General features: G+C 35.6%; 2 protein-coding genes across 2 annotated transcripts; one reads left to right on the plus strand and one right to left on the minus strand.

Moving 5' to 3' along the window:
- Positions 1–460: 460 nt before the first annotated feature.
- On the minus strand, positions 461–12,585 carry ICU2 (DNA-directed DNA polymerase). Its single transcript, XM_078311949.1, has 31 exons — positions 11,399–12,585; positions 10,813–10,986; positions 10,533–10,616; positions 10,361–10,435; positions 10,217–10,281; positions 9,757–9,847; positions 9,364–9,537; positions 8,916–9,073; positions 8,700–8,817; positions 8,093–8,272; positions 7,714–7,827; positions 7,503–7,622; positions 6,813–7,133; positions 6,432–6,524; positions 6,211–6,329; positions 5,756–5,828; positions 5,604–5,660; positions 5,359–5,451; positions 5,026–5,166; positions 4,707–4,804; positions 4,440–4,509; positions 3,894–4,007; positions 3,641–3,721; positions 3,060–3,173; positions 2,883–2,972; positions 2,718–2,794; positions 1,955–2,168; positions 1,595–1,648; positions 1,249–1,368; positions 1,072–1,146; positions 461–918 (listed from the first exon to the last, which is right to left on the minus strand). Exons 1-31 carry the CDS (start codon positions 12,449–12,451, stop codon positions 772–774), a joined length of 4,557 nt encoding a protein of 1,518 aa, XP_078168075.1. The 5' UTR covers positions 12,452–12,585; the 3' UTR covers positions 461–771.
- Positions 12,586–17,094: 4,509 nt separating this feature from the next.
- SEC8 (subunit of exocyst complex 8) lies at positions 17,095–25,863 on the plus strand. Its single transcript, XM_078312503.1, has 27 exons — positions 17,095–17,317; positions 17,424–17,498; positions 18,027–18,239; positions 18,337–18,510; positions 18,605–18,709; positions 18,789–18,898; positions 18,983–19,138; positions 19,607–19,727; positions 19,846–19,952; positions 20,194–20,486; positions 20,607–20,776; positions 21,222–21,337; positions 21,664–21,731; positions 21,840–21,952; positions 22,054–22,103; positions 22,186–22,286; positions 22,464–22,576; positions 22,679–22,786; positions 22,910–23,107; positions 23,345–23,430; positions 23,610–23,799; positions 23,915–23,992; positions 24,123–24,224; positions 24,477–24,551; positions 25,019–25,114; positions 25,218–25,267; positions 25,523–25,863. The coding sequence occupies exons 2-27, from the start codon at positions 17,439–17,441 to the stop codon at positions 25,578–25,580; spliced, it is 3,111 nt and encodes a 1,036-aa protein (XP_078168629.1). The 5' UTR covers positions 17,095–17,317; positions 17,424–17,438; the 3' UTR covers positions 25,581–25,863.

The following is a 25,863-nucleotide window of genomic DNA, read 5'->3' on the forward strand; positions in this document are numbered from 1 at the left end:
ATGGTCTAAATTTGATTAGTTTTTATACCCATCTTAATAAATTGTAAAAAAAATTCCAAAAAATGTAAAATTTGGTCTCCAAGCACATTTTATTGTAGAGATCACATCTAACAGTTTAGATCGATGATTTGAACTTTAAAAATATAAAAAATAGTTGTGATAACTTTAACTCAAAAATTATTATAACTTGATCCCTCCTCTCTTTTTTAATACAGGGAATAAAATGAATCATCTTTTAAAATATAAAATTTCATTTATCATTCAAATAAATAGAGTTATAAACAAGCATAATACCTGTTTAAAGATCAGAAAAAATTGAATATTATCTGCATTTATACTTCCTGTAAAACAGACCTATTCAAATCATCTATACATTTTACCTCTTATCACTGAGATGTGATTGTTGACGCATTTAACATTACACATTAATTCGCCTAGATAAAATAATATTAAAAATATATATGCATCTGTTATTTTCTTTCAACGAGGTAGATTTTTTTTTACAGATTTCTAAAGCAAACTAGTGATCAGTTGTTAAATTGTACAATACAGGCAAGTTAAACAAGATTAAACTTGTAATTAAACTGATTAAACAGTTTTTTTACACCCTCTGACATTAAAGATTTCTGAAAGAACCTTGCTGTCATACCTTGCTGTGAAATGGTGATTAAATAGCGATTAACCATTAAATCACACCTTGCCTTGATTACAAGGTATTATTACTGCACCTGGAAAAGATGATAAATCTCAATGTAAAATCACCATGCCAAATCATATAGAGATAGCAATGTCAGAAAGGCGGACCCATCCATAGTCACACCGATCTAGCATTCTCTCTATCTCCTCCAATGCTAAACGAACAGCTTGACCGATTGATACCAACTGCCTTTCAAATGATACTCTTGTTTTGTGATCCAACTGTTCAATTATATCAAAGATTTTTCTTATTGTTAGTACAAAAAAAGGTTGATAAAACATTTCTAGTACTAGAAAGAGGCAAACAATGAAAGGGGAGAGAAGAGGTGACAATTAGTAGGAAAAATGATAATTTAAACTTGGGGAGAAGGAAACCTTGTCAAGGCACCTCGAAGCATCCAGTACCAAACAAAAGTACGAGAGCTGCTTGTAGAGATCAGCTTCAGTGTACTGTATTAAAATAAATTACCAAAAAATTAGAATTTGTTTATGGTATCAAACACAAAAAAAAAGGGAATTGAAATTAACAAGAAATGGAGGCAAGGAACTTGCCTGTCTAATCAGATGGCCATCACAAGAAGGATACCTTGGGCACACTGTTCCTTTCTCAGCATCACCAACTAGCCTGAGGTTCACACTTCGAGTTGTGTATTTGCACGTCTCCACATCACACTTAAAAAAACATAAAATGAAAAAATGTGACATTTCTGTTAGTCCATATATGATTGTGCAGGTATCAAGGGAGATGCATCTAGAGCCCTTTCATGTGAAATTTCTTTTGGTGTTAAATAACCCATTGAATCACCTCTCAGTACCACTTTGGTACTAACAGATACAAATTACTTATCCTTAGAGTTTAGAATATATAAAAAACCAATCAGTTGTGACAATTACATACCACCATTAGCCCTTTGTAGTATGAAGAGATGAAGTTATCGGCCTGCCTCTTGACCTAAAAGAAAACAAAAGTTATTCACATCTTGGCATGAGGAATCGTGTTTTAGCCATGAATAGCATATACTCACCAGAACATATTGGCAGGAACTTGTTGGAAATTTTTAATTTTATAAATATGAAATTGATCAAAGATTATGTAATAAAAAAAATCAAGATAAATAAGGTACAGACAATGATCCCTTATAAGGACAAGAAAATGCTATCTTATGTTACAAGGGTGTGCATCACATAATGCTTTAAAAAAGAGATGTGATATTTTTCTATTAAATACAAAAAAAAAAAAAAAAAAAATATTTCCAACCTGATTAGCAAGCATAGGAGCAGAAATGAAACACCCTTCTGCTTCAGCTGGACATCTGGGGCACCTCATTCTGTGCCAAAAGTTGTGATTGGTATCATTCTCTGTACCAACACCACCACCACTACTGGTAGTGAGTATGCTTGATACAGTTGGGCAGTCAAATGTAGCAGAACAGCTCGGGCATGACAGACGAAGAGGTTCACAAGCCCTGTACCTGTAAATTTATTTAGTTATCCTAATTAAATTCAGTACCTATTTATTTAATTTAGTCGACTCAAACTCGTCGGGTTACAGGTCAGGTCAACCGGATCAGTTAGACTGTATTTTTCTTTTTTAAATAAAAAGCTGGGGGGTGGGGGGCATTTGGCTGTTCCTGACTCCAATTGACCAGGCCCAAACTGGACGTGTCAATTTTACCAGGTCAGACCATCAGAAGTTATTTCTATTAGTGAGCCAGTCATATAAAACTGCTGAATAAAAACTAAGAGCAAAGTACCATAGTAATTCATTTATCAGATTGTTTATCTTTTTTGTAGTAGGCAATCGCCTAATAATAATAATGTTCACTAAAAGAAAATAAAAACTATTTACAGGGTTTTGTACTTGTCAGATTGTTTATCAAATATTTTTTTTTTTATCAGGTGTAGCCAAATAGGTCTCTGTTTTTTCCCATTTTTTATTCAAATTTCAGGCATCCTTTAATCCAGTGATGTTCTCGTGTAGTATGTATAATGAACAGTGAGGTACTATTATTGAAGTAAACCTTTCTTCTTCATCAGTTACTGATAATAACACGCTGGAAGGGTCTTGATTTGATGTTTCAGATACTCTTGATTGGAACTACATATGAATTATAAAAAAAAAAAAAATTAGAGAAAGAACCACAATTTTTAGTTTATTTACAAACAAATCTAAGGGCCAACTGTACCTTAGATGAATCAAGACCCAGGCACTCTGCCAGACGAGCCGGACTGGTTCCTTGAATTGAGGCACACAACCGTGATACCACTGGATGGATCTGACAAATGTAATATAACAAATAAGTATAAAGCAACATTAAACAAGGGTAACTGCAAATTTTCCTGAAGTTAAAAGAAGCATGAACCTGTTGAGACAGATAATAGTCGATGTCAATCAACCAGTTTCCCTTGTCTCCTTTCAGCTCGTCCCTATGCCTGGCTCTTTGGGCTATGCCAGTAGAAGGGCCTGAGCTTGCATCCTGTTAAAAAATTGACAAAAACATACAAAATAAATTCAGAAAATCTTACATAAGAAGAGTAGGGATTGCAAGAAAAACTTATGGCTCATGGCTCCTTCAAGATCGATTTGAATCTAGCTCGAGCTCACTCCATTAGATTTTTGGCCAGCTCAAGCTAGATCACGAAATCAATTTTGTTGACTTGCTCAAACTCGACCTCAAATAGGTCGATATGTAACTATGTTATACCAATTTAAAGTATCTAGCCATTAATATAACATGACATGCTTGTTATTTTAGGTATGATAGTAATATTTGTCCAAATTTTATTATAAAATCCACAAAATATTACTCAAGCTCAGACTCGACTTATAATCAAATCAAGCTAAAACTGGGACCAGCTCGTCCGAACTCACTCATTGCAGCCCTAAAGAAGAGAAGGAAAAAAGGGAAAAGGGTAGAAAGAAAAGAGAAAAAGTGAAATGTACCTGCTCGATACAAATAATATAAGGAACTGTCTGACCAACAGAGAATCGGGTGTCCCCATTCTTCTCAAGTCTCAGTGCGACCTAAAGATTAAAAAAGATCACCGTATCAGTTTGCATCAGTATTGGTGATATTCTTTTTTCTAGTTCACCTTTTTTACAACAAAAAGAGTCTCTTTTTAATCTTTACTTTTTCAACCAAATATATTTATTTCATGTGTGCTGGTTTGAAGATTTGGCACAGGTGAGGCCTGACCTGAACATGAGGTTGGTTCTTGGCATCTGGATAATCCTTTGGAGGTTTTGTGAGGGTTTTTGTGATTTCGTACTTCCTGAGGTCTATTTCTCCATTTTTCATCTTCTCCTGGTCCTGATGAAAAGCCAATGATCCATGGAAAGAAAACATTAATTACAATAAGCTAAAGGACCATAATACAAAACAAAAAAAAAATTAAATGAAAACCCTGCATGGTGACAGTAGACTGTTTATATCCTTTGAAATGCAATATGTAATGCATACCCTACAATCACATGAAATAATGGCGAGAGGCTACCTTATGAAGCACAAAAATGTTTCTGTACAAACTAACAGATGATTTGGTTACCTTCAAAGAATGGCGAGAGGTACAATAATACAGAAGATATTTACCATATCCAATAATTTGGATGAGAAAATGAAACTGTTCTTGCTTTGCAGACTCATACCCAATATTTTGATGATTTAGGGTAAACAAAATTGGTATAAGAGTCTGAAATAAGAGTGTACACTCAAAAACTTATAGTATGTGATGTAATCTCTAACCTCCATAAGCTGAACTCGGACATCCCTTAAATGAGCATGGATCTTCTCTATTACCTCCTCAGAAGAAGTCCTAATGCATATTAAACAACAAAGTAAAAAATCAGAATAATTTGAAGGGACCATAATTGGTTTTTCTCTCAATTAACATGTAACAAGTTTGAATGTTGCTAATCTGCCTTTGTTTCTGAAAATTGCCACTGGCACTAGTTGAACCATACCAAGCATAATATGTACTGGTGTAAGAACAAATGAATTTAAAAACCATACTCAGTCTCTAAAATGCGATCAAGGCAAAAGTCACCAATGGTTGCCGATATTAAGCTCCAGTCACGCCTTACCATGTCAACTCCTTTGCTTTCCCTTTTCTGCTCAACATGGATTTTTTTTATTTGTCAACAGACTTTACTGACCACATAAAAAGATTAAAAACCCTACCAAATACATCGACCATTGTAATAAGATATTTTTGCACGGTCCATAAACTAGTTAGGTAAGGTTGCAAGAGTGAATCTGTCAGGTAATTATTGAAACAGACCAGCTGGAATAGCAATCCCAAGGAAAAAAATATAAATAGTACTCAATATACCTCTCCTGTTATGCGAACCCCGCGGTTGTAATCAATTTGGTAAAGCAACTTAATGCCCGCATACTTTTTCTTTTTGAGAAGCAACAGTCTCTTGTAAAAACCATCAAGATCTATCTCAAGGCATCTATACCTTTTGTTAACCTACATCAATTAACAAATAGTAAAAAGTAAGGAACTTGAAGGTCATAAATATATGTTTGATGTTGAGATTGGCATTAGGGTCTCTTCTAAGCATCAAAAAGTAAGTAAAAAATCAAATCAATCTCATAGGAGACCCATATGTGCCAGCATAAGTACACCAGAAAAACAACAAGCTGAGTAAAATGGACCAACCTCCTGAATGACCATTCTAGCCTTGTCATATGCCTTGTTTACATCATCAAGCCCAGTGTTTATCATGATAGAATCAGTATCACCATATATAACCTGAAGAACAAGACATGAAAAATATTAACATGTACTAGAAAACTGACTAAACTTCCAAATAATATGCCAGCACCAACTGGTAAACCTTAGTACTGATAGGAATTAGGTAGTTTACAAAATTCTGAGAAAGAAAGAGAATTAAATATAAGTACCTCCAAACTTAGATTATCTTGAACCAGATTGACCGTGCTTTGTAAGATTGTCCTTCCCTAGAGATAGCATCAATAAAGAAATAAGAACTTCAGAGGACCAATTGTGACACGTATATTAAGGTTTATAAACAGAAAATTAATGCTGTTCTCACTTGTAGTGTTATGATCTCAGCAAGTGGCTTGGCAAAAAATCTTGAGTTTGAAAATCCCAAGCAACCATATATGCTGCACAAAGAATATTGAAAAAAAAATGGTATATATTCTTTATAATTTAAATAGAGCAAAAAACAAAAAGCCAAACCAACAGCAGCAGCCTTTTCTAAATCAAGTGGAAATTACAGTACAACTGCAAAAAGGATTGCGCATCTATGAGTTGGATGATTAAATAAATTTTAGAGAAGCTCTTTTTCCTATATTGTAGTTAATACTTTCGTAAGAGTTTAACCATAACAGTATTAAAGACAACTATTGTGGAGACTTAGTTTTGAGTTTGCCTGTAAAGGTTGTTCTTGAAAACCATATGAAGACAGTATAACATTAATATTTTTAACTCTTTTGTCCCACAATCCTAATAATAAAAAAACAAATGTTAGTATTTAGAATGTACCTGTTAGCAGTGAGCTTGAGTGCAAGCTGTTGGATATTCAGTTGATCCCATCTGACACCTTTTGCTTTCTTTTGGTGCTCCTTAACCTCCCTTCTACTTCTTACCAGGTCTCTCAATAACTAATAGAGAAAGAGACAACATAGGAAGAAGTAATTTATTTTTAATAAAAGACAAATGAATAAAGAGCTAAATCATAGTAAAATTGTAAAATAAGTATATACCTCAGGTAGAACACCTGTATCCCTTGTGGAAGGTAAACTAGGGGCTGTACCATCAGCCGATCTCTCAACGGTAGTAAAACATATATTAAATTCCTGGCACCGTTAAAAAAAATTATACCCAAGGAAAATTTATGGATTAATTAAATTACTACAATAGTCCCATTTATTTATATACAACTAGCTAGCTATTAAGGCTTTTTAAATATTATATTTTTGCATCATCTTGATGATTTTCTTCTTTTTACTTTGTTATCCCGTAACTTTTCCCCTTTTTTTAACAAAAGAGCTAAACAATATCAAATAGACAAACTTGGGCCCTGTCATTGCAAGTCTTACTAAATCTAAAGATCAGTTTCAAAATTATAATTCAAGTTAATTTACCTGGATAATGGAAGGGTAAAGACTATTGAAGTCAAGAAGGAGCACGCATTTGTCATATAAACCAGTTTTGGGTTCCAGAACAAGGCCACCAGCATAAGAGGGACCTTTCTTCCCTTTCCCTTGATCAATATTTTCGACATCAATTTCATTATTATTTTCCAATTCATCAGCATTTTCACCTTTTTCTATTGCACCATTTGCTTTTCTCTTATTAATCAGCCTTGACTCCTTGTTTCGCATGCCTTCCTTATCAGGGACCAAAAACTTCTTCCCATGGAATGCATGCAATAGTAAGTATTCCACCCGTTGTGCTCTGGCACCCTGATAGTAATTGAAAATTTGACTTATAGCCAAAATGTCCAAGTAAACCTTCTTTTGAATTTTGGTACTTGTGCCTTAATATTTCCTCTTTAGGTTTGTGGGGAGGAGGGGGTGAGGATTCAGCTGGTTTGTTTTCATTTCTCCTCTCATTTGCATTTTTAGCAGGTAAAAATTTACAATGTTTACACATACATGTTAATACATATTAGTATATTGCTCATAAAAGCAGTTAGCAGTTCCATATCATAGGAAAAAACACTAATTTAGTAACGTAGTTGTGTATATTTGAATTAGAAATTGGCCTCCCTTCAGAAAAAAAAAAAAAAAAAAAAAAAAAAAAAGGTCAAATAACAAGCATGTAAAATGTACCTGAAGAGTTTTACCCCAGAGATTTCCACTAATATTTGTTAGTTGCCTAGTAAGAGGAAGAGCACTAAGCTTGAACATCAATTTCAGGGAAAGCATTGCATCATATTCTCCATACTTGACCTGTTTTAATGAACAGCTCAACATTAGCTAATCTTAAAATAAAAATTGAACTTTCAGACCGGGGAAAGAAAAACCATTCAATGTATGGTACCAATTTAAGAAGCTCTCCCAAATTTTGTAGCATAGAGGGGATATCTTTCGGCATTATCTCTTTCCTCTCCTCCTTCAGTTCTGTCTTTGAGAGTTCTGTCAGAGAGTAGCTCACCTAAGAAACCAGATAGACAACTAATTTTAAATACATTTTTATTCTAGTTTAATGAATTCGAGAATTAGCAGCGTCATAATAAACAGGATCCAGGATTGTCTCTTGTTTTGGAGTTAGATTGGTACAGTGTCAGCTCTATGAACAAAATTGAACAACGCTGCAGAATCAGTTTGCCCAGTAGCTTTATAATTGCCTAAATGTTCTAAAATTAACAAAAACTTCAGCTGAAATTACAATTAAGCCTTGAGATCAAGGTTTCACATACTGCTTTTAGGAGGTCACGAGCACACAAGTAGGTGTCACATAGGAGGCGACCAGCAACACAAGACATGATACCGGGACTGGCACCAGAACCATATATGGATTTCCCTCCTTTTAATTTTGGCATGACAGATCGCTTCAATCGGCCTATCTTTGACCAGCAGCTGCTTGGCACTTTGCAAGCCTGCATAATTTGTAAAAGAACACAAAATAAAACAGTTATGCCTTCCACTATGGGTTGAAAGTTATACCTTCTACAAGAAACTTATGCACCTTGTAGAACCAAACCAAACCCTAGTTCGGATATCTAACTCATAAAAATAATGGGTTGACAGATAACACTAACTACTTGCATCGCTCTGCCTTCGGCATATTTAAATTTGACAAAACCTTGAGTCTTAGAACCTCAGATAAACTCTAATTCAACAATGAACGAAAGCAAACACAAAGTAAACCGGACTAAATTAGAAAGAAAATAGAAAAAATAGTCGATGGTGCCCACAACTATGATGCATGGTAAAGTATCATCAGAAAGACTAATGTGGTAATGAAATCCAAGAACAAAACTGACTGGTACAGAGTTAAGAAAAGAAAACAGAAAAGGTCAAGACCTGAGCTCGATGGAGAAGCACATCAAGGTCAAAACCAGAAATGTTGTGCCCAACAAGCACATCAGGATCCAACTTGTGTATCTCAGTCATCAATCTATTTATCATAGCACGCTCACCGCTAAAATAAAAATAGTGCAACTCATGAGCACCTACCAATTATATTAGAGCTTAAGTTAACAGAAGGAAGTCTTGTTCAAGAAAAGGGGAATAATGTACCTGCTTTCTAATACAAGGGTATAACCTGTCCTAGAATTCCAATCTGACAAGGCCTTTTTGTAACCAATGGGAAAGATGCCACCTTCAATCTTTCGTACTACAGTAAAGCTGTTAATAACCCCCTTCCAGTCCTTTTCATTTTCCATGGGTGCATCAATCTGGAAAACAAAAAACATAACAAACATTTGAGAAAACTAAATTAAATGTTGTACCACAAGGTAAAGAGCAATTTAACTTGTAGACCAGTTTGATCCCACTTAGAATAAGGTCATGCTTGAAGACAATTACCAGAGAAATTTAAGTACTCATTTGGGCAAAAGTCCACAAAAAAAATCCACATAAGACCTTATTTGTTGTGCTTCTCACTTCTTCCAGCTACTTACTGCAAACCTAAGATCACAACAGCGAGTATAAAAGAAACTTAAAGGGAAAAAAGAAAGGTTCTCACTTTGGTCTTGTGGCAGCAGACTAGAGAAGCTGAGACAATCTCATGTGTGTTGTTCTTTCCGATGACTGTCTTCAGGTTGATTGCCATTGCAACAACAGGTGGCACATTTTTCAAGGAAGAGGCTGATATGTCCTTGGGGCAATCCACAATTACCTCAAATTTGCACCAGCTCACCTGTTTAGAATAAAAACCTTTGTCCTTTACTATTGACAGCTTCAGTAAGATACCAACTGGATCTAATAATAATGTTCATTTATGTGCATGCACCTCTTTGGATTTTTCATGTACATTTCTATTCTCAAGTAAATTTTACCAATATATAGACTGTGTGCCAAAGTCCTAAATACCACCTTCTTGCAATTTTCTCAGAGAGACAGGAGATGAGAATTTTACCCGTTCAGAAGTTGAACAGCTAACAAACTTTGAAATTGATAGCCAAGATGGTCCCTTGATGCGTCTCTTGATCAGGAATAACTCAAGAGCACTAAAATGACAGAGAGAATAATGTTGAAGTCATCCTTTATAAGTCAATACTAAAATGGTGTTAGACTTCAAAAACAGTGATGTGCATATAACTTTCAATGAAAAAAAATTGGCAGAGTTGCGAGGTAATACTCAGGATTTATCGGGCAATTTTTTTTTACTTTATTAACTGAAGGGACTCATTTGTAGTTTGCAGTATAAGTTGCTAGCATGAAATAGTAATATAACCAATGTGTTGTGGTGTAAAAGGTCCCACTTGGGTGCTTCCACTAAATAGGACCCCCAAACTCCAATTTCACTCTAGTTCAGAATAACATTATTACAAAAAAATTTAATAAAATTGGATCAGAGGTAAAAGTGGTTACATTACCTGGTATGGGTCCCCAACAATGCAAAGTAGTTTTCTCCTTTGAGATCAGCGTCAAGTGGTGGATTCTGCAAATAAATCAGTACTGTGAAAATTCATGAACTTTCAAAATAGATAGATAGAGAAAGAGAGAGATTGATTTTGCACCTTAAAAGGGTAGCTGATTTTGAGAACGTACTGTTCTCCAGAAGGAATGTCACACCTCTCAAATGCATAATTCCTCTGTAACATCAATTGACGAGAGATCTTTTTTAAAAAATTGGAGTAATACAAGCATATTAAACTAAACTTATGCAAAGGAAAAGGTGCAATAGCGAACCTTTACTGGTGCCATCATGAAGGTAGAAACATTTAGTTCAGACAACTGTTCAGCAATTTCCACCTTTAACCCTGATGCCATATCCTGAACAATATACAAACTCAAAGTTACAGCAAACCACAGACCTATGATATCCCATATTAAGATTTAAGTGAAAAAATCCCTGGTTCCATTCATACAAACTTTAAACATCGCTACTTAAGCAGGAATTTCAGAGAATTATCACTCCTAAACGGCATCTGAGGATGTCATGAAACGATGGAATAAACATGATACATACTTGCAAAGCTGCTCGAAAAGATGGAGATGAATCGCCACCAGATTCAGCATGTTTCTTTTTTAAATCTTCTATGGCTTCACGTGGGAAAATTGTACTTGATGGAACGGCATAGACACATCTTTGCATGTTCTTTACCACTACACAACAGCTCTGAAAAGTGCTTCCTGTTTTCACCTGAAAAAGAAAAAATTGCATATTAAAGTTGAGGTGGGATGGAACAGGATTGTAAAGTCATCCATTGTGAGAGCAGTTTAGTAGAAATTTGAAAAGGAACCATTGTATTCTCTTTGGGCATTAATAATGAAAAAACTAGAAAGTAAATTGCATAAATTTTGAAAGGGTTAACAAAAAAGTAGAAAATAACAAATATTGTTTTGCAAAATAGATCGATTGCTTATTGTGCAGGAATAGTTCAACACTGTACCACTCACCACATATCAGTGGTCTACCTGACCGGTATCAGGTACTTGGTTTTAATTATTTTATTGAATGGTAAACATGTATTCTTTGTCAAGTGCAATCCAGAACAAATATAAACAGACAATTTTGTAATTAAACAGGGAAAGCAGAAAGTAAAAAAATTTACCTTCCCAAATAGATAAATTGTCCCTGAATTGGCACTGAAAGGCTCTTCATATGCATCAATTATATAGAAAGGAAGCGATTTGTCAGAGTCGAGCTCAAATTCTGACTTATCATCGCTCTCGGGCCTTAGATCAATTGCCATTCTAGCTTCAGACAAATTTACCTCATCTCCTTTCTGCCCCGCCTCTCCATTTCTCTCCACACATTCAGTTTTATCTACTTCTATCTTGACAATGGACTTAAATTCTCCCTTTTGATCAGTTTCTGCCTCTTCTTTCACCTCCTTGTGTACATCTGATTTCACCATGGCTTGTTCTGTACTAGATTTTTCCTTCTCTGAAGGAATTCCCAAAATCAAGTTCTCATCCTCTTGGTTCATATTTGCATCAATTTCACCACCAATGTCATGACCTTCATGCAAATCCACTTCAATCTTGGAAGATATCGAACCGATTATTGGTGACTCAGCCTTAATTTGTACAGCAGAAGGTAAACCCGAAATCCTAGACCTACGCGACCTTCTCTCCTCCCAATCATTCTCATCAGGAGCCACCTCAGCTAAAACTGAATCCAATACACTACTATCCAAAGGACCAGATCCTTTCCCCTTCTTAGCAACTGCAGATGTAAAGATGGTAGAAAGCCTCTCTTTCATAACAGGTGTTGGCACCGGGAGTTTCTTAACAGCACCAGAACTAGATGGCTTGTTCTTCTTCCTCGGACGTCTCTCATGTGTTCCATCAGCATCCGACAGATCATCCTCTGACGAGTGACCATCTGTTTTAGTCCAGTCTTCCTCATGGCCATCATCGGCATACCCAAGATCCCCATCATCTACAATGAACGACTCGCCGTCAGCACGGCGTTTCTCAACCAGTTCTTTGTAGGCTTCTTCTGAGACAGTCTCATAGATAGGCTCATCGATCTTGACTGAAACTGGGGCCATGCGGGCCCCACCACTCCGCATTGCCTTGAGACGTTCGAGAGCAGCCAGCCGTGCAGAAGACTCCGAGCCGGGGCCTCTGGTGCGAGTTCGGCGAGCTGAATCCGCCATTGAGTAGGAGATCTGTCTCTCGGCTTCTCTCTCTGATGGTTAGGATTGAGTTGTGGAGTAGGAGGAGGGAAGAAGGGTTTGGGGAAAAGAGGGAAGGTGAATAAGTCCCGTGTTTTGGCGCTAATTTTCCCGCCAAGAGATCCCGACTTTCTTCGCTATTTATCGTTTTTATTTTGTAGAACGGTTGGAAGCTTCGAATAGGAAGTCGCGAGTTCCGACTCAATTTCGGAAATAAATCTGCTGTTATTCCCAAAGAATAACAGGAACCTGTTATTTCGAACCCAACCGTTACTATTATTTGAGATTCGTGCATGCAAAACTTATTTCTTTAAGATTCGTTCTTGGAAAGTTTGAACGGTTGAGATCAGAATAACAGGAACATGTTATTGGTTGAGATTTGAGAATAACAGCAGATTTATTTCCATCAATTTCGAGTTTGATGGTTTCGCTTCAGTCTAATTACTTAATTAGCTTCATATTGGTCTGCACTCTGCACTGTATTCAGAAAATATTGAAACGAGTGCATGCGAATACTTATAACGAGACGTATCGTATGCAGTGTCGTAAGTAATAGTATGAGGTAAATAATTAGTCGGGAATAATTGAGAATAATCGGCTATAATTAGAAATAATTAATTGATTGGATGGAAAAATTTATGATAGTTTGACCACTGTTAACAACTAATCTGTCAATTAATCAGCCTAAACGGACTTTTTTTACAACAGCATGGATCTTAAAATGAATTAAACGGAAGCAAAATTCATCTGAATCTGATAGATGTTGGACACAATGTGTTTCCGTTTTATTCAGAAGCTGTTTTATTTAAGCAACTGAAAAAAAAATCTGTGAATCATTTTTTATTGAATGTACAAATTTAATTATTAATTTATGATGATGTTGTCCTAGTGGTGAAAACAGAGCGATCGATGGTAAAATTATATATATATATATATTTTTTTTTATACAGAGGCATATTTAATATTAGACGGATATGAATACGGATAGAATCGAGTATTTATTAAAACATATTAAAATTCATAATAGCAGCGAATAACATAATCTGTTCATAATATATATTAGAGTAAATTTTGCCGGAGGTCACTAAACTTTGTCATTTCTCACGAATTGATCACTCAAATTTGATTTGTCTATTTTTAGTTACTCAACTTTATTATTTATTCCAATCAAGTCATTCTATACATTTTTGTTCAAAATCTTAATGAAATACTCTCATTCCATCCAAAATATTAACGAAATATACTCATTCATTTCAAAATACTAACGAAATGAGCATATTCCATTAGCATTTTTGATGGAAAAGTATAGAGTGACTTGATTGGGACAAATGACAAAATTGAGTGACTAAAAATGGACAAATTAAACTTAAGTGACTAAAAAGGGACAAATCAAATTTAAGTGACGAAATGACAAAATTTAGTGACCTCCAACGAAATTTAACACTATATGATATATATATGAGAAGGGTTCCAATGCCTCATATCTTTCATACCTTATCATACCTCATATTTTATATCTTTGTTTTCAAAGTCCAAATTATCGATCCGAACCGTTCAACATGATATATATACTAAAATATGGTTAGGAATAAAACTTTATAATTTTTGAAATTTTTTTACTATTTTTTAAGATGGGTAGAAATCATTATTTTTTGAACAGTTTAAAAAAAAACGATTTTGTACCTATCTTAAAAAATAGTTAAAATATTTCAAAAAATATAAAATTTTATCCTCATGCATATTTTATAATATAAATATTATGTTGAACTGTTCGGATCAATAATTTTGACTTTGAAAACAAAGATATAAAATATGAGGTATGAAAAAGATGAGGCATCGGAACCCACCTCTATATATACATACTATTCGGATATGAATAATTGAAACGTAAAATCATATTTGTATGCATATTCACACGGATATCCACGCCTAATTTTTTGCATACGGATCGGATATTCTCCACACTGTTTTCACCTCTGCATATGGTGGCGGATTCAGCTGAGAACTGAGGTGAATTGATCTTATTTTTTTTCGTGCTTTAAATATTAATCACGACATTTTTATCATTTTAGTTCTGGTAAACTTTTTTCTTTGAATGGGTTATATGGGTTTGCTCCAATTGGTCATACCAACATAGAAAGAGAGAATGAAGCGTTTCAGAGAAACCCGTTTCTGATCACACCCGTCTCACGGAAGAGGCGAGTGTTAGATATAATCTAGTGTTGTAAATAACAGTATGCGATCGTCGGACAGAAATGGTATTGTCAAACAATTAATCAGTTATAATTGAAAATAATTGGCCAATTAGTCAGAAAAAATCATGACGGTTTGATCACCGCCAACGACTAATTAGCCGATTAATTGACTTAAACGGACATTTTTTACAACACTAATATAACCATAGAAAAGATATTTAAGTTATTTCAACCTTTGCTCCTAATTCACATCCCCTCAGGTTACTGCACTGAGTACAATTAAATCGGATGGTCCAAAATTGTTCTTTTTAACTTGACACGAATCTCAAAGCACAAATAATACTGCCACTGCGTCATCCCGAGCAAGCACCCGCTCAGAGTAAATCTAGGCCGTCCATTTCAATTGTCCTCTGCGCTTGTACTTGAGTACTCTGATTGGGGGAAAGATAACTGAAGAAAGAGGTGCTATTTTTACCAACAAGCAGTTGTTTGGTTTAGAAAACACAACTAATATTTTTCTTACACAAGCTACATCTTTTTATATTTTAACAAAGTATACAAATGAAAACTTTATTGATTAAAATAAGTTTTAATAAAAAAGAACGCAATAAATTAGATAAATTGGTGAATTTAACTTGCAGGTAAATACGATACTATGAATTTTAGAATTTTTTTAAAGAGTAAAGATTTTAGTTCCAACTGATTAGTCCTCTATTAGTCATTCTAACAATCTATTGTCATTAATATGCAAAGTCAACTGTGTTTGACTTCTCTCTCTCTTCCGATCAACAAAAAAGCAAAATCATATTCACGCTCTTCACGGCCTCCACCTCTTCTCTTTCTCGGCGTGGTGCACCGTCGAGATCCGCCGAGGAGTAGCGTGGTGCACCGTCGAGATCCGACGAGGAGAGAGTGCTGCACCATAAAGATTCGGCGGGAAGAGCGTGGTGCACCATTGGAGGGGGGTCCATGCTAGCCCAGCGAATGTTGTCACAGTGGAACATATGAATAGTTTATTAGTTATATATGAATACTTCATTAGTTAGATATGAATATTTCTTAGAAAAAGGTGTTCAAGAAGAAGGGTCTAACTTTGAATTTTGAATTGTATAAATTATTTCAAACATGCATGAATACTTCGTAATCGTCAGTATGAATACTTCGTAATCGTCAGTATGAATACTTCGTAATTTTAGATATGAATACTTCTTTAGTTAGATATGAATAATATATAGATTCGCTGTAATGGTCCCCAATCTTGACAAATGTCGTTTTCAGACGGTTGCGGTCCCCAATCTAGGCTGTCACAAGACGTCAGCGGTCCCCTTGGTCGTTACTGGTCCCCTCCAGCTTGTGTTTACACATGACGAATGGTTTTGATAATAAATATGAATACTATACATTCGTAGGTATGAATATTATACGTTTTGACTATTAACTCAGAGTATAAATACCTCCATATCAGATGTTGGAGTCAGTTAGTAGTCCCCTGTTGAAAGTTGTTTGTCTTTTAGTGCGGGAGACATTTAGGGGACTAATACGGGAGTACTGTTAGTCGTTTCCTTTTTTAAAAAACCGAGTTAAAAAATATATTCTAATAAGAATAACCAAATCTCAAAATTCTTACGAATAATATATTATAATAAGACAAAAAATTTGAATTAACTATATTAACTATTCTAAACTAACCAAACACCAAATAAATTATTATGAATAATCTAATTTAAAAAATAATCTACTCTTAATCCAACCAAACATACCTCAAAGAACGGAAATCGACCAAGCTATCCTAATAAAGTAATAAACGAACCCAACTTGAACCGGGCTGAGGTCACCAAATCTGTTGCTATTTTCCTCGGTTATATCCATAAAAAACCGAGACCCAATTTTAAAATCTTTTACACCCATTCTTCAATTTGGTCAACGAGAAAGCCCAGCCCAAAACGAATTCACATCCTCTCCATTACCTGATAAGGGAATCTTTTACAATTAGTAGATCTGGACCGTTATTTTTAACTTGGCACGAATCTCAAAGCCCAATAATACTGTCCCCTGCGCCGGTCCGAATCCTAAACTGGGCTGAGATTTAATCTCAAACCGTAAACTGGGAGGATACGAATCCGCCCAAAACCGCCTAATCTCATGTGACCAATCCTGGCCGTTCGTTTCATAAGATGAAATCACGATCGTTAATTACAAGACGGAGTTCAACACCATGATATCCGAATTGTGATGATCCCAGGTACCTGACTCAAGCAAATTACAAATAGACAGTCTAAATTAGTTCGTTTAAATTGGCACGAATCTCAAAACGGAACCCCTATAGTTTCCAACTTTCCATAGGCACCGGATTGACTTTGGTCCGGCTGAGATTAATCTGGGCCGTTCGTTTGAAATTTTCTCGAGTCAAGTACCTGAGAGGATGCGGATTCATGATTTCCATCTATTTTCTTCTCTATCCCCATCACATCTTCTCTCATTTTCTCCAATCGTGATCGGAGCCTCTGCGACTGAGCGACTCTGTCACCGTGAAGCACCTCTCCGCAGAGCCTTTGCCTTCTGTCGTTAGATCTCTTTGAGATTGTTATAGTTCCTAGAAAGAGAGGAAGAAACAGATCTGCATGAGTTCTCTGATCTCTGCGTAGATCCCGAGGTATAATTTAATCCATCGGATGTGTTAGATCTCCTGAAGGAATCATATTATTGATAGTTATCTGTGGAGTTGCTCCTGTGTCTCTGATCCAATTCTATTGCTTTAGATTTGCACTGAGACAATGAGCTCGGGAAGGAACAGAGGGATCTTTGACGGGCTTCCAATTCCTGCTGATAAGTCGGTAAGTATCTGGTGTTCATTGTATTTGTTGCTCTTGTGTTTTCAATGTCAGAAGTGATCTTAATTTAATGTGCTAGGCTGGGATGGTTTGGTTTTGTGCGAGAAATCCATAATTGGAGTTGATACAAATCCATTCCTAATGTTTACTTTGAAATCAGCAATCTGCATTATGAGATTCTGATTCTCTGCACTCGAGTCAAATAAGTACCACTTAGTAGGAGTTTATTACTTAGAAGAAAGAGCTCAAGTGAATTTAGGTTCTGCCAGGAACATTTGCTATACTTCTATTTGTCTAAGGGTAAGGGACCTGTACCACAGCTGATGCGACTGTTTATTTCTGGACCAAACTTTTGCAAAATTGAACTGCCCTTGGAGAATAGAACTAACTGGACTTAAATATTGATAAAATTCAGTAGATTGCGTAGCAATGTTTGACTGCACACCGTGCTACAGAAAAATTCCTTAGTGTTACTTTTTTTAAGTAACATTTCATTTAGAATTTTGTAAATGTCCTTTTGTTTTCATACAGTACCTAAGGGAAGGGCTCTCTAGAATAGATGAGAGCTGGGCAACAGCACGCTTTGATTCATTGCCCCATGTTGTACACATTCTGACATCCAGAGACCGTGAAGGAGAAGTCCAGTTCTTGAAAGAACAAAGCGATTTAATAGAAGATGTGGTTGATGAGGTTGTGCATGCCTACCACCATGGCTTCAACAAAGCTATTCAAAACTATTCACAGGTCAGCTTTTCCTTATCCCTCTTTCAATGTATTTTTTTTTTCAGCTGAATTACTGACTAGTAATTTTATGTCTGACATTATCATTTTTACTATGCAGATTCTACGTTTGTTCAGTGAATCAGCTGAAAGTATTTCAACACTTAAAGTTGACATGGCTGAGGCAAGGAAATTGCTTGGCTCTAGGAATAAACAGCTGCATCAGCTGTGGTACAGGTCCCTTACCCTTAGACATATTCTTTCTTTGCTCGATCAGATAGAAGGTGTTGCCAAGGTAGGTACTTCATATGCAACAAGTTTTCTGTTTATATTATGCAAATTGTAGTCATCTGGAGGGTATATTAACGATCTTTTGCTAATTTTAATAGGTTCCTTCTCGTATAGAGAAACTAGTTGCAGAAAAACAACTATATGCTGCCGTCCAATTGCATGTCCAGTCAATGCTACTGCTGGAGAGAGAAGGCCTCCAAGTGGTTAGTATTGAGTAACAGCTCTTTATCACCTCAATATTTAAACATGCCTATAAAGAGTTGTATGTTTTATTTTATGAAGGTAGGCGCACTTCAAGATGTACGATCAGAACTAACAAAGCTGCGCGGTGTACTTTTCTATAAAATCTTAGAGGAGCTGCACGGTCATCTCTACAACAAAGGGGAGTATAGGTAACTTCTTTCTGTCTGTTTATCTTCTCTAATTCAATTTATTGATCAATTGGTATCAAGTATTGAAATTATCATCCTGTACAGTTCATCAACCTTGAACATGCTAGATGGAGATGACATACCAACTACTGCTATTGGAGGCGTTGTAAGTGGCCATTCCCTTTCAAGGAGAACTCGATCAATGAAAGGTGAAAGTAATTTTGGCGCTGGATCTTCTCTCCTCAGTTCTGTAGATGAAGGGTACAACTTTATCTGTTTAAAAAATCTATAAAACAATTGTTTATTCCATCAGGAGACTGTACCTGGTAAGCATTATTGTTGGGTCAATACTTGTCTTGTGCCAACTTGATTATTTTGATTCTTCATTTTTTTTTGTTTTCTGTGGCTTTTTGTTGTTTAATTCAGATTTTATACTGGGGTTGTGGCTAAACCGAGGCTAGGATATGTAGTTATAGCAAATCAAGTACTGTACCATGTGGTATTTTACTCTTTGGTTCATGTAAAGGTATATCTGCCTACTGCATGATATGGGCATGTGGTAATCCTCAGTTCAATGTCACAGGACTGTTATAATAGAAAAATTGGTATGGTTTTCGTAAGCCTGTACAGCATCTATTCTCGTAAGTACTTGATGGTATATACTGGTACAGTCCTTGTTTTGAGTGGCAAGTATCCTAAGATGTTTTATCTATTACAATTCCTATTTAGTTCTTCATTCGATGGTCATGACGAAGAAAGCAGTGCTGCTGATGGACGTACCAAGGATTCTAGAAGTAGTTTACGGGATATTCCTGCATGGCTTTCCTCTGCCTCGCCAGATGAATTTCTTGTTAGTTGATGTTCACTTCTTTCTATTTTTAAGAAGTGCAAATACGTGGCAAATTTAGTCAGTTAAAAAAAAAAATTACATAAATTTTTGACAATACATTTTGTGGATTGCCTCTCAGGAAGCAATTAAAAAGAGTGAGGCGCCCCTTGCTGTGAAATATTTACGAACTTTGGTTGAGTGCTTGTGCATGCTTGGTAAAGTTGCTGCTGCTGGAGCTATAATATGGTATACTGTTCTTCCCAATTAATGTCTCTAAGGCTACAAATAGCAACTTTTTCCATCTGCAAAATATTTCTATATAAACCTTCTCTACAGGTTGTTGATCCGTTTTTAAGAATTATAGAACTATAATAGGACTTCTAATACATATCACTTCCAACAAGTTTGAAGTCGGAAATTCTAGCAGACCTTTAATTTCTTTTTTTAAATACTATCTAAACTATTTCCTCTTTTATTCTTCAAACAGCCAACGGTTGCGACCAACTATACATGATGTAATCTCCACAGAGATAAAAGTTTATTCAGAGCGTTCAACTAAAGCTCGCCTTACTCAAGGAGCCAAACCTGACTTGTGTTCTTCTAAAGGGTTTTTAGAAGGCTCTAAATTGTTGAAGCACAAAAATAAGAATGGGTCTTCCCTGAATGGAACACAACAGATTGTTAGCCCTATATCTCCATTGATGACCCCAACTGGACAGGCCCAGCATGCTGCCAGTGAACTTCTGGCCTCAGTGCTTAACTCCATAATTCATATTCTGGGTGAGTTATCATTAGCTATGCATTTTGTTGGAATAAGTGTAGTTCATTTAGATTTGTTGGTTCTACATATAAAAAGATGTCATGTAGGCACAAAGTTTATATGACAAAATTTACCATCAGAAAATCACTTCATTGTCGGGGAGCTATTGGAAACAAAATCTTTAGCACATGGGGACGGCATAAATACCTCCAAGGCAGCTTCTGCTGCTGAAGTAAACTGGAATCCAGATTCTGAATCATCACAAGTTACTGGAGGTTACAGCGTCACCTTCTCTCTTTCTGTAGTACAGGTACTAGTTGGTTTAAACATGAAACTTCTGGGAGACCGGACACTGGAATAGTTCTATAAATGTTATTGTTATAATGATTAATTTTCAACTTAATTACCGATTGTTCACCATAGTTACAGTTGCTACCTAACATTTCTCTTCGACATAGCAAAGGCCCTTTTTCCAGTGATTTAGCTAACAACACACAATACTTGATTATTGACTGGTTAAATTTACGAAAACGGATTTATAGTTGTTGCAGACTTTGTAACTTCAAATTTTATCTAAATTGCTCTATATCCTTTTGCTAACTTAGTAACTGACGTAGAATTTTTGGCTTGATATTATTTGAATTGGTTTGAATAAAAAAAACCTATTGGAGATCATTGTTAAAAAGTTCAAGAAAAGTTTTGAGGTGATTTTGTATGTTACAAATTTATTTATGTATCTTTTTTTTTGGAGGTAGAGTGAATGCCAGCAACTAATATGTGAAATTCTACGTGCAACTCCGGAAGCTGCAACTGCTGATGCGGCTGTTCAGACAGCTAGACTTGCAAATAAAACCCCAGTAAACGAGAAGAGGCAAGTTGCATTCATTGTATATTGTATGTTCTATAGGTGCAATTGTAGATATGAGAGGGTGCCAATTTGGAAGGAAGTTTTTAGAGATAATGTTTAAGAAAATGCCAACTACCACTATGGCAAATGCTATTTGTTGTCAGTGCTTGATTTGTTGTATATTGTATGTTCTATAGGTGCAATTGTAGATATGAGAGGGTGCCTTCTTTGGAAGGAAGCTTTTAGAAATAATGTTTAAGAAAATGCCAACTACCACTATGGCAAATGCTATTTGTTGTCAGTGCTTGATTGTTTTATGACAATTTTTGAAATTTTTTCTCTTGAAACAGAGATGGATCTGAAAGCCTTTCTTTTGCTTTCCGCATTACGGATACATCTGTTTCTGTTCAAAACGAAGGTAAAACAATGGAATTGTTGTGCAATTTCTTATTCTAATCTTTCTTCTCGAGATTGGACTGGTTAACTCTGGTTGAAAATCACTTCTTTTGTTTTACTAATTTAATAGCACAAGGATGGAAAAGAGGTGCAAATGCACATCAGGAAGGCTATGGAACTGGTTCTGTACTTCCTGATCTAGGGATTTATCTAGCAGCTTCAGTTTATCGTCCTGTTCTGGAGGTACTTTTAGTTTATTATTCTTTAAGTATAAGGGTTAGACTTCTACCTTGCAAAAATACCAAGTGGACTTATTTTGCACAATTGTACTCTTCTTTTATTAGTTTACAGATAAGCTTAGGTCATTGCTTCCAGAGAAGTTTTCACACACTGGGTAATGCCCACTTTTCAATTTACATTTTTAATTATAGAATAGTGGTGCATTTGTTTTAATCTGGAAAGTTGAATGTTTATAGAAATGATGGTTTGTTGGCCTTCCTGGAGAACTTTCTCAAGGATCACTTCTTGCCAGCAATTTTTGTCGACTACAGAAAATGCGTCCAACAAGCTATATCTAGTAAGTTCTAAACTTACATCTAGTTGTCAAGGGACAAAAATGCAGAGTCATGAGAAAGATTTGGTATCTACCACCTCACCATGAGTACATAGTACTGGTACCTGGTAACATTTATGACAGTCTGAGAAGCTTTTAAACTAGAAAATTATATAATTGACAATTTATTTTCTTTTGCAGCCCCAGCAGCTTTTAGACCACGTGTGCAAGCAACTTCTGTATATAGCCCACTAGTTGAGAAGGGACGTCCTGTTCTACAAGGGCTCTTAGCAGTTGATTTTCTTGCAAAAGAGGTAGCAAGCACTCTTTTCTTTAGCTTTTAGTTGATTGCCTTAGTTATTTTGCAGTTTGTTGTTGATGATGATGATATGTTGTTTCTTTTGTAATTTTGTTAGGTACTTGGCTGGGCTCAGCTTATGCCGAAGTATGCTAGTGAGCTTGTGGAGTATGTGCGCACGTTCTTAGAACGTACCTATGAGAGGTGCCGAACATCATACATGGAGGTGTGGCACTTCATTCAAAAACATTGATTTATTTTATTCTAAAAAACTGGTTAGTTCTCCTTCAATGAATCTCATCGGAACTGAACTTGAGAATCTGATGCAAATATTTTATTGAAATCATAGGTTGTTCTGGAAAGACAGAGTTACATGCTTCTAGGAAGGAGTGACATGGAGAACTTGATCCGGCTTGACCCTGCAAGTGCCTTGTTGGAAAATGCTTCTGATGAACAAAATCTTGGGAGCAATGTGCTAAATGCCGAGACATTAGAGATTGAGATGCAGATAAGCGATCTTTTGTGGAGTCTTCGCCCCATCAAGCAGGTGATTGTTTAATAATTTGACTGCATGCACAAACTGAAAACACAATTGAAAAGAAAAGAAAAAAAAATCATTGCTTTATTGGTAGTTGATCTTCTAGCCTCTCATGTGAATATTCCTTGTATTTTACCTTTTTTGTGAAAATCAGCTTCTAATATCTTATAGAAAAAATGACAACGCAAGCAATGCATTATTTTGGCTACTAATCCATCTTCTTTCTGGGATTAATGTACTCTGCAGGAGAATTTAATCCATGATGATCAGAAGTTGATACTTCTAGCCTCTCTGAGTGATTCCTTGGAGTACTTGGCAGATTCTATTGAAAGGTGCTAGCAAGTACCATTTTATCAACCTAATTTCCCAAGTATCTGTTACATTTAAATGTTTTTGGTGTAGTTCTCTTAAGACTTACCATGTAAAAAAAAGAAATAATAATAATTGCCGAGAATGACGAGCTCTTACTTTTTGAATACTTCTTTTATTGCTTATTTCTCATAATATTCAGGCTCGGGGAGTCCTTTGTTAGGCCAACCAGTTTAGATGACAAATCACGCAACCATCATCACCATACAAGGTCGTCAAGTGCACTTCCAAAAAGTCTTGCAACTCTTTCCAATGAGTATAGAAAACTAGCAATTGATTGCCTCAAGGTCCTTCGTCTCGAGATGCAGTTGGTCACTGTTTTCCACATGCAGGTTTTGTAGCTTCACAATTTTCTTTTCTTTATTATTGTTATTTTGTTCTGTTTGATTGCTATGTGTATCAATTGCTAAATTTGGAATATAATCAACTTGATATGGGTCATAACAGGAAATGACTAATAGAGAGTATCTAGAAGATCAAGATGCCGATGAGCCTGATGATTTTATCGTTTCACTCACATCTCTGGTAAACAGCCGTCTCCTATTTGATTGAACTTTTTTAGTTGTTTTAATAATGTTAAGAAGATTCCTTCATGTCAAGTTGTTGTTAGTCTGACCTGTGAAATATAAAAGTGGATATTCTTTTCTGTGCACAGATTACATGTCGGGATGAGGAAATGGCCCCATTTATTTCTGAGTTAAAGAGGAACTACATATTTGGTGGTATTTCAAGTGTAGCTGCTAATGCGTCAATCAAGGTTTGAATCATAGTCTGTTTACTTGCGCTTCTTATAAACAGATTCTGCCTGCATCATATGAGTACCAATCTTAACTTATATGGTATTTAGCTGTTATTAACACGCTGTTGCACAAAAATAGAGCCTCAACCAAAAGCCTGTGTTTTTTTTTCTGTAATCCCTAGTAAATTTAAGATTTGGAAGTATGAAGTATCTGTGAATAATTTTATATTATTTGTATAAAATATAAATGTGACAAGTTTGCTTGAACAGGCACTTGCTGAAATTAAGTCGATCAACCTTCTAGGGGTCCAGCAAATATGCAGGAACTCTATTGCACTGGAACAGGTACATTATCAGCTCAATGCATTTTTATGAAATTATTATCAATTGTAACATGTCATATTTTTATCAAAATTAATCAAGTTTAATCTTTATTGAATGCTTGCTAACTATACCTAATAATTCATCATATTTCCATGCAGCATCCAATAGTTTCCACCTTTTTAAAAAATTTCAGCCACAAATATATTAGCACCTTGCTCTAGCTCAGAACTAGGAACATAAATTGTTGATTGTTGTGTTATATTTGATAAATTGGGTTTCGAATAAGAAAAGCTAATTGGAGTTGGGGGCAAATTTGTCAGTTCTTAACAGAACCTGATCACACTATTCTTTTTTTCAGGTTCTATTTGCAAATATGGTAAATAATGTTGAATGTTACATGCAAATATGAAAAATGAGTTATCTCGGTCTGCTAGCACCTATAGTACGTTTCAGCCAGCAGTAGTTTTCTTATATCTTTTGTAATACAGGCACTTGCAGCCATACCATCAATGGACAGTGATGCAATCCAACAAAGACTTGAGCGTGTTCGCACATACTATGAGCTTCTAAATCTTCCATTCGAGGCATAATTCATTTCTTCCTTCTATTGCTATTTCATATTCAAGATTTGTTAAACCTAGATTTTTATTTATTTGTATTTCCCTATTAACTTTTTGCAAATTTCAGGCCTTGCGTGCATACATGTCAGAGCACGAGTACTTGTTTAGTTCAAAGGAGTAAGTTTTAAGTGCTTTTCGTTTTTATAAGCGGAAACTGTCTGGTTATATTTTGCATCTGCCCCCCTTGGATTTCAAATTTTTATTTTTAACCCTTGAATGATCTTTTGGGGTACCTACCATCAATTACAATGACTTCTTTTGTTTTATTTATGCTTGCGGTGTTTATGGATGAAGTAGGCTCTGGTATGGAATTTTATACTATGATCTATGAAAAAACCAATTGTCTCAAGGAGATTATTTTGCATCTGATAGGTACACAACCTTATTGAAGGTTAGCGTGCCTGGTAGAGAGATACCGAGGGATGCTTAGGAGGCCTATCTAAGAGATGTCGAGGTTTTAACTGTGCGCTTTTTCTTGCCCCCAAATTTGTTGATAATTTTGGAGCAGTATATAGAGACAAACGATCACTGGGGCCTGTTGGTAATTTCTCTTATACAATCTTTAGTTATTATATGTTATTTCTCTTTTCTTTTCCTTTCTTTTCTTTTATTTTTGTAGTTGGTTGAGTGTCATGATTTTTTTGCAAGTATTCTGTATGTAAAAAGGGATGTAAATTTGTTGTCTAGTGTGTGCAATTTTTTTGACAGAATCA

This window comes from Carex rostrata, chromosome 12 (genome assembly GCF_964058835.1).
Source record: "Carex rostrata chromosome 12, lpCarRost1.2, whole genome shotgun sequence".
Lineage (NCBI taxonomy): Eukaryota > Viridiplantae > Streptophyta > Magnoliopsida > Poales > Cyperaceae > Carex > Carex rostrata.

Bases quoted from the DNA above. Each gene is read 5' to 3' on its own strand.
- ICU2 (XM_078311949.1), bottom strand. From the start codon at position 12,451: ATGGCGGATTCAGCTCGCCGAACTCGCACCAGAGGCCCCGGCTCGGAG. The intron at 5,167-5,358 runs GTTGGTCCATTT...TAATTGATGTAG, and splicing joins CTAGAATGGTCATTCAGGAG to GTTAACAAAAGGTATAGATG. The intron at 2,795-2,882 runs GTACAGTTGGCC...ATTCATATGTAG, and splicing joins TGGGTCTTGATTCATCTAAG to TTCCAATCAAGAGTATCTGA.
- SEC8 (XM_078312503.1), top strand. From the start codon at position 17,439: ATGAGCTCGGGAAGGAACAGAGGGATCTTTGACGGGCTTCCAATTCCT. The intron at 18,511-18,604 runs GTAGGTACTTCA...TAATTTTAATAG, and splicing joins AGATAGAAGGTGTTGCCAAG to GTTCCTTCTCGTATAGAGAA. The intron at 18,899-18,982 runs GTAACTTCTTTC...CATCCTGTACAG, and splicing joins TACAACAAAGGGGAGTATAG to TTCATCAACCTTGAACATGC.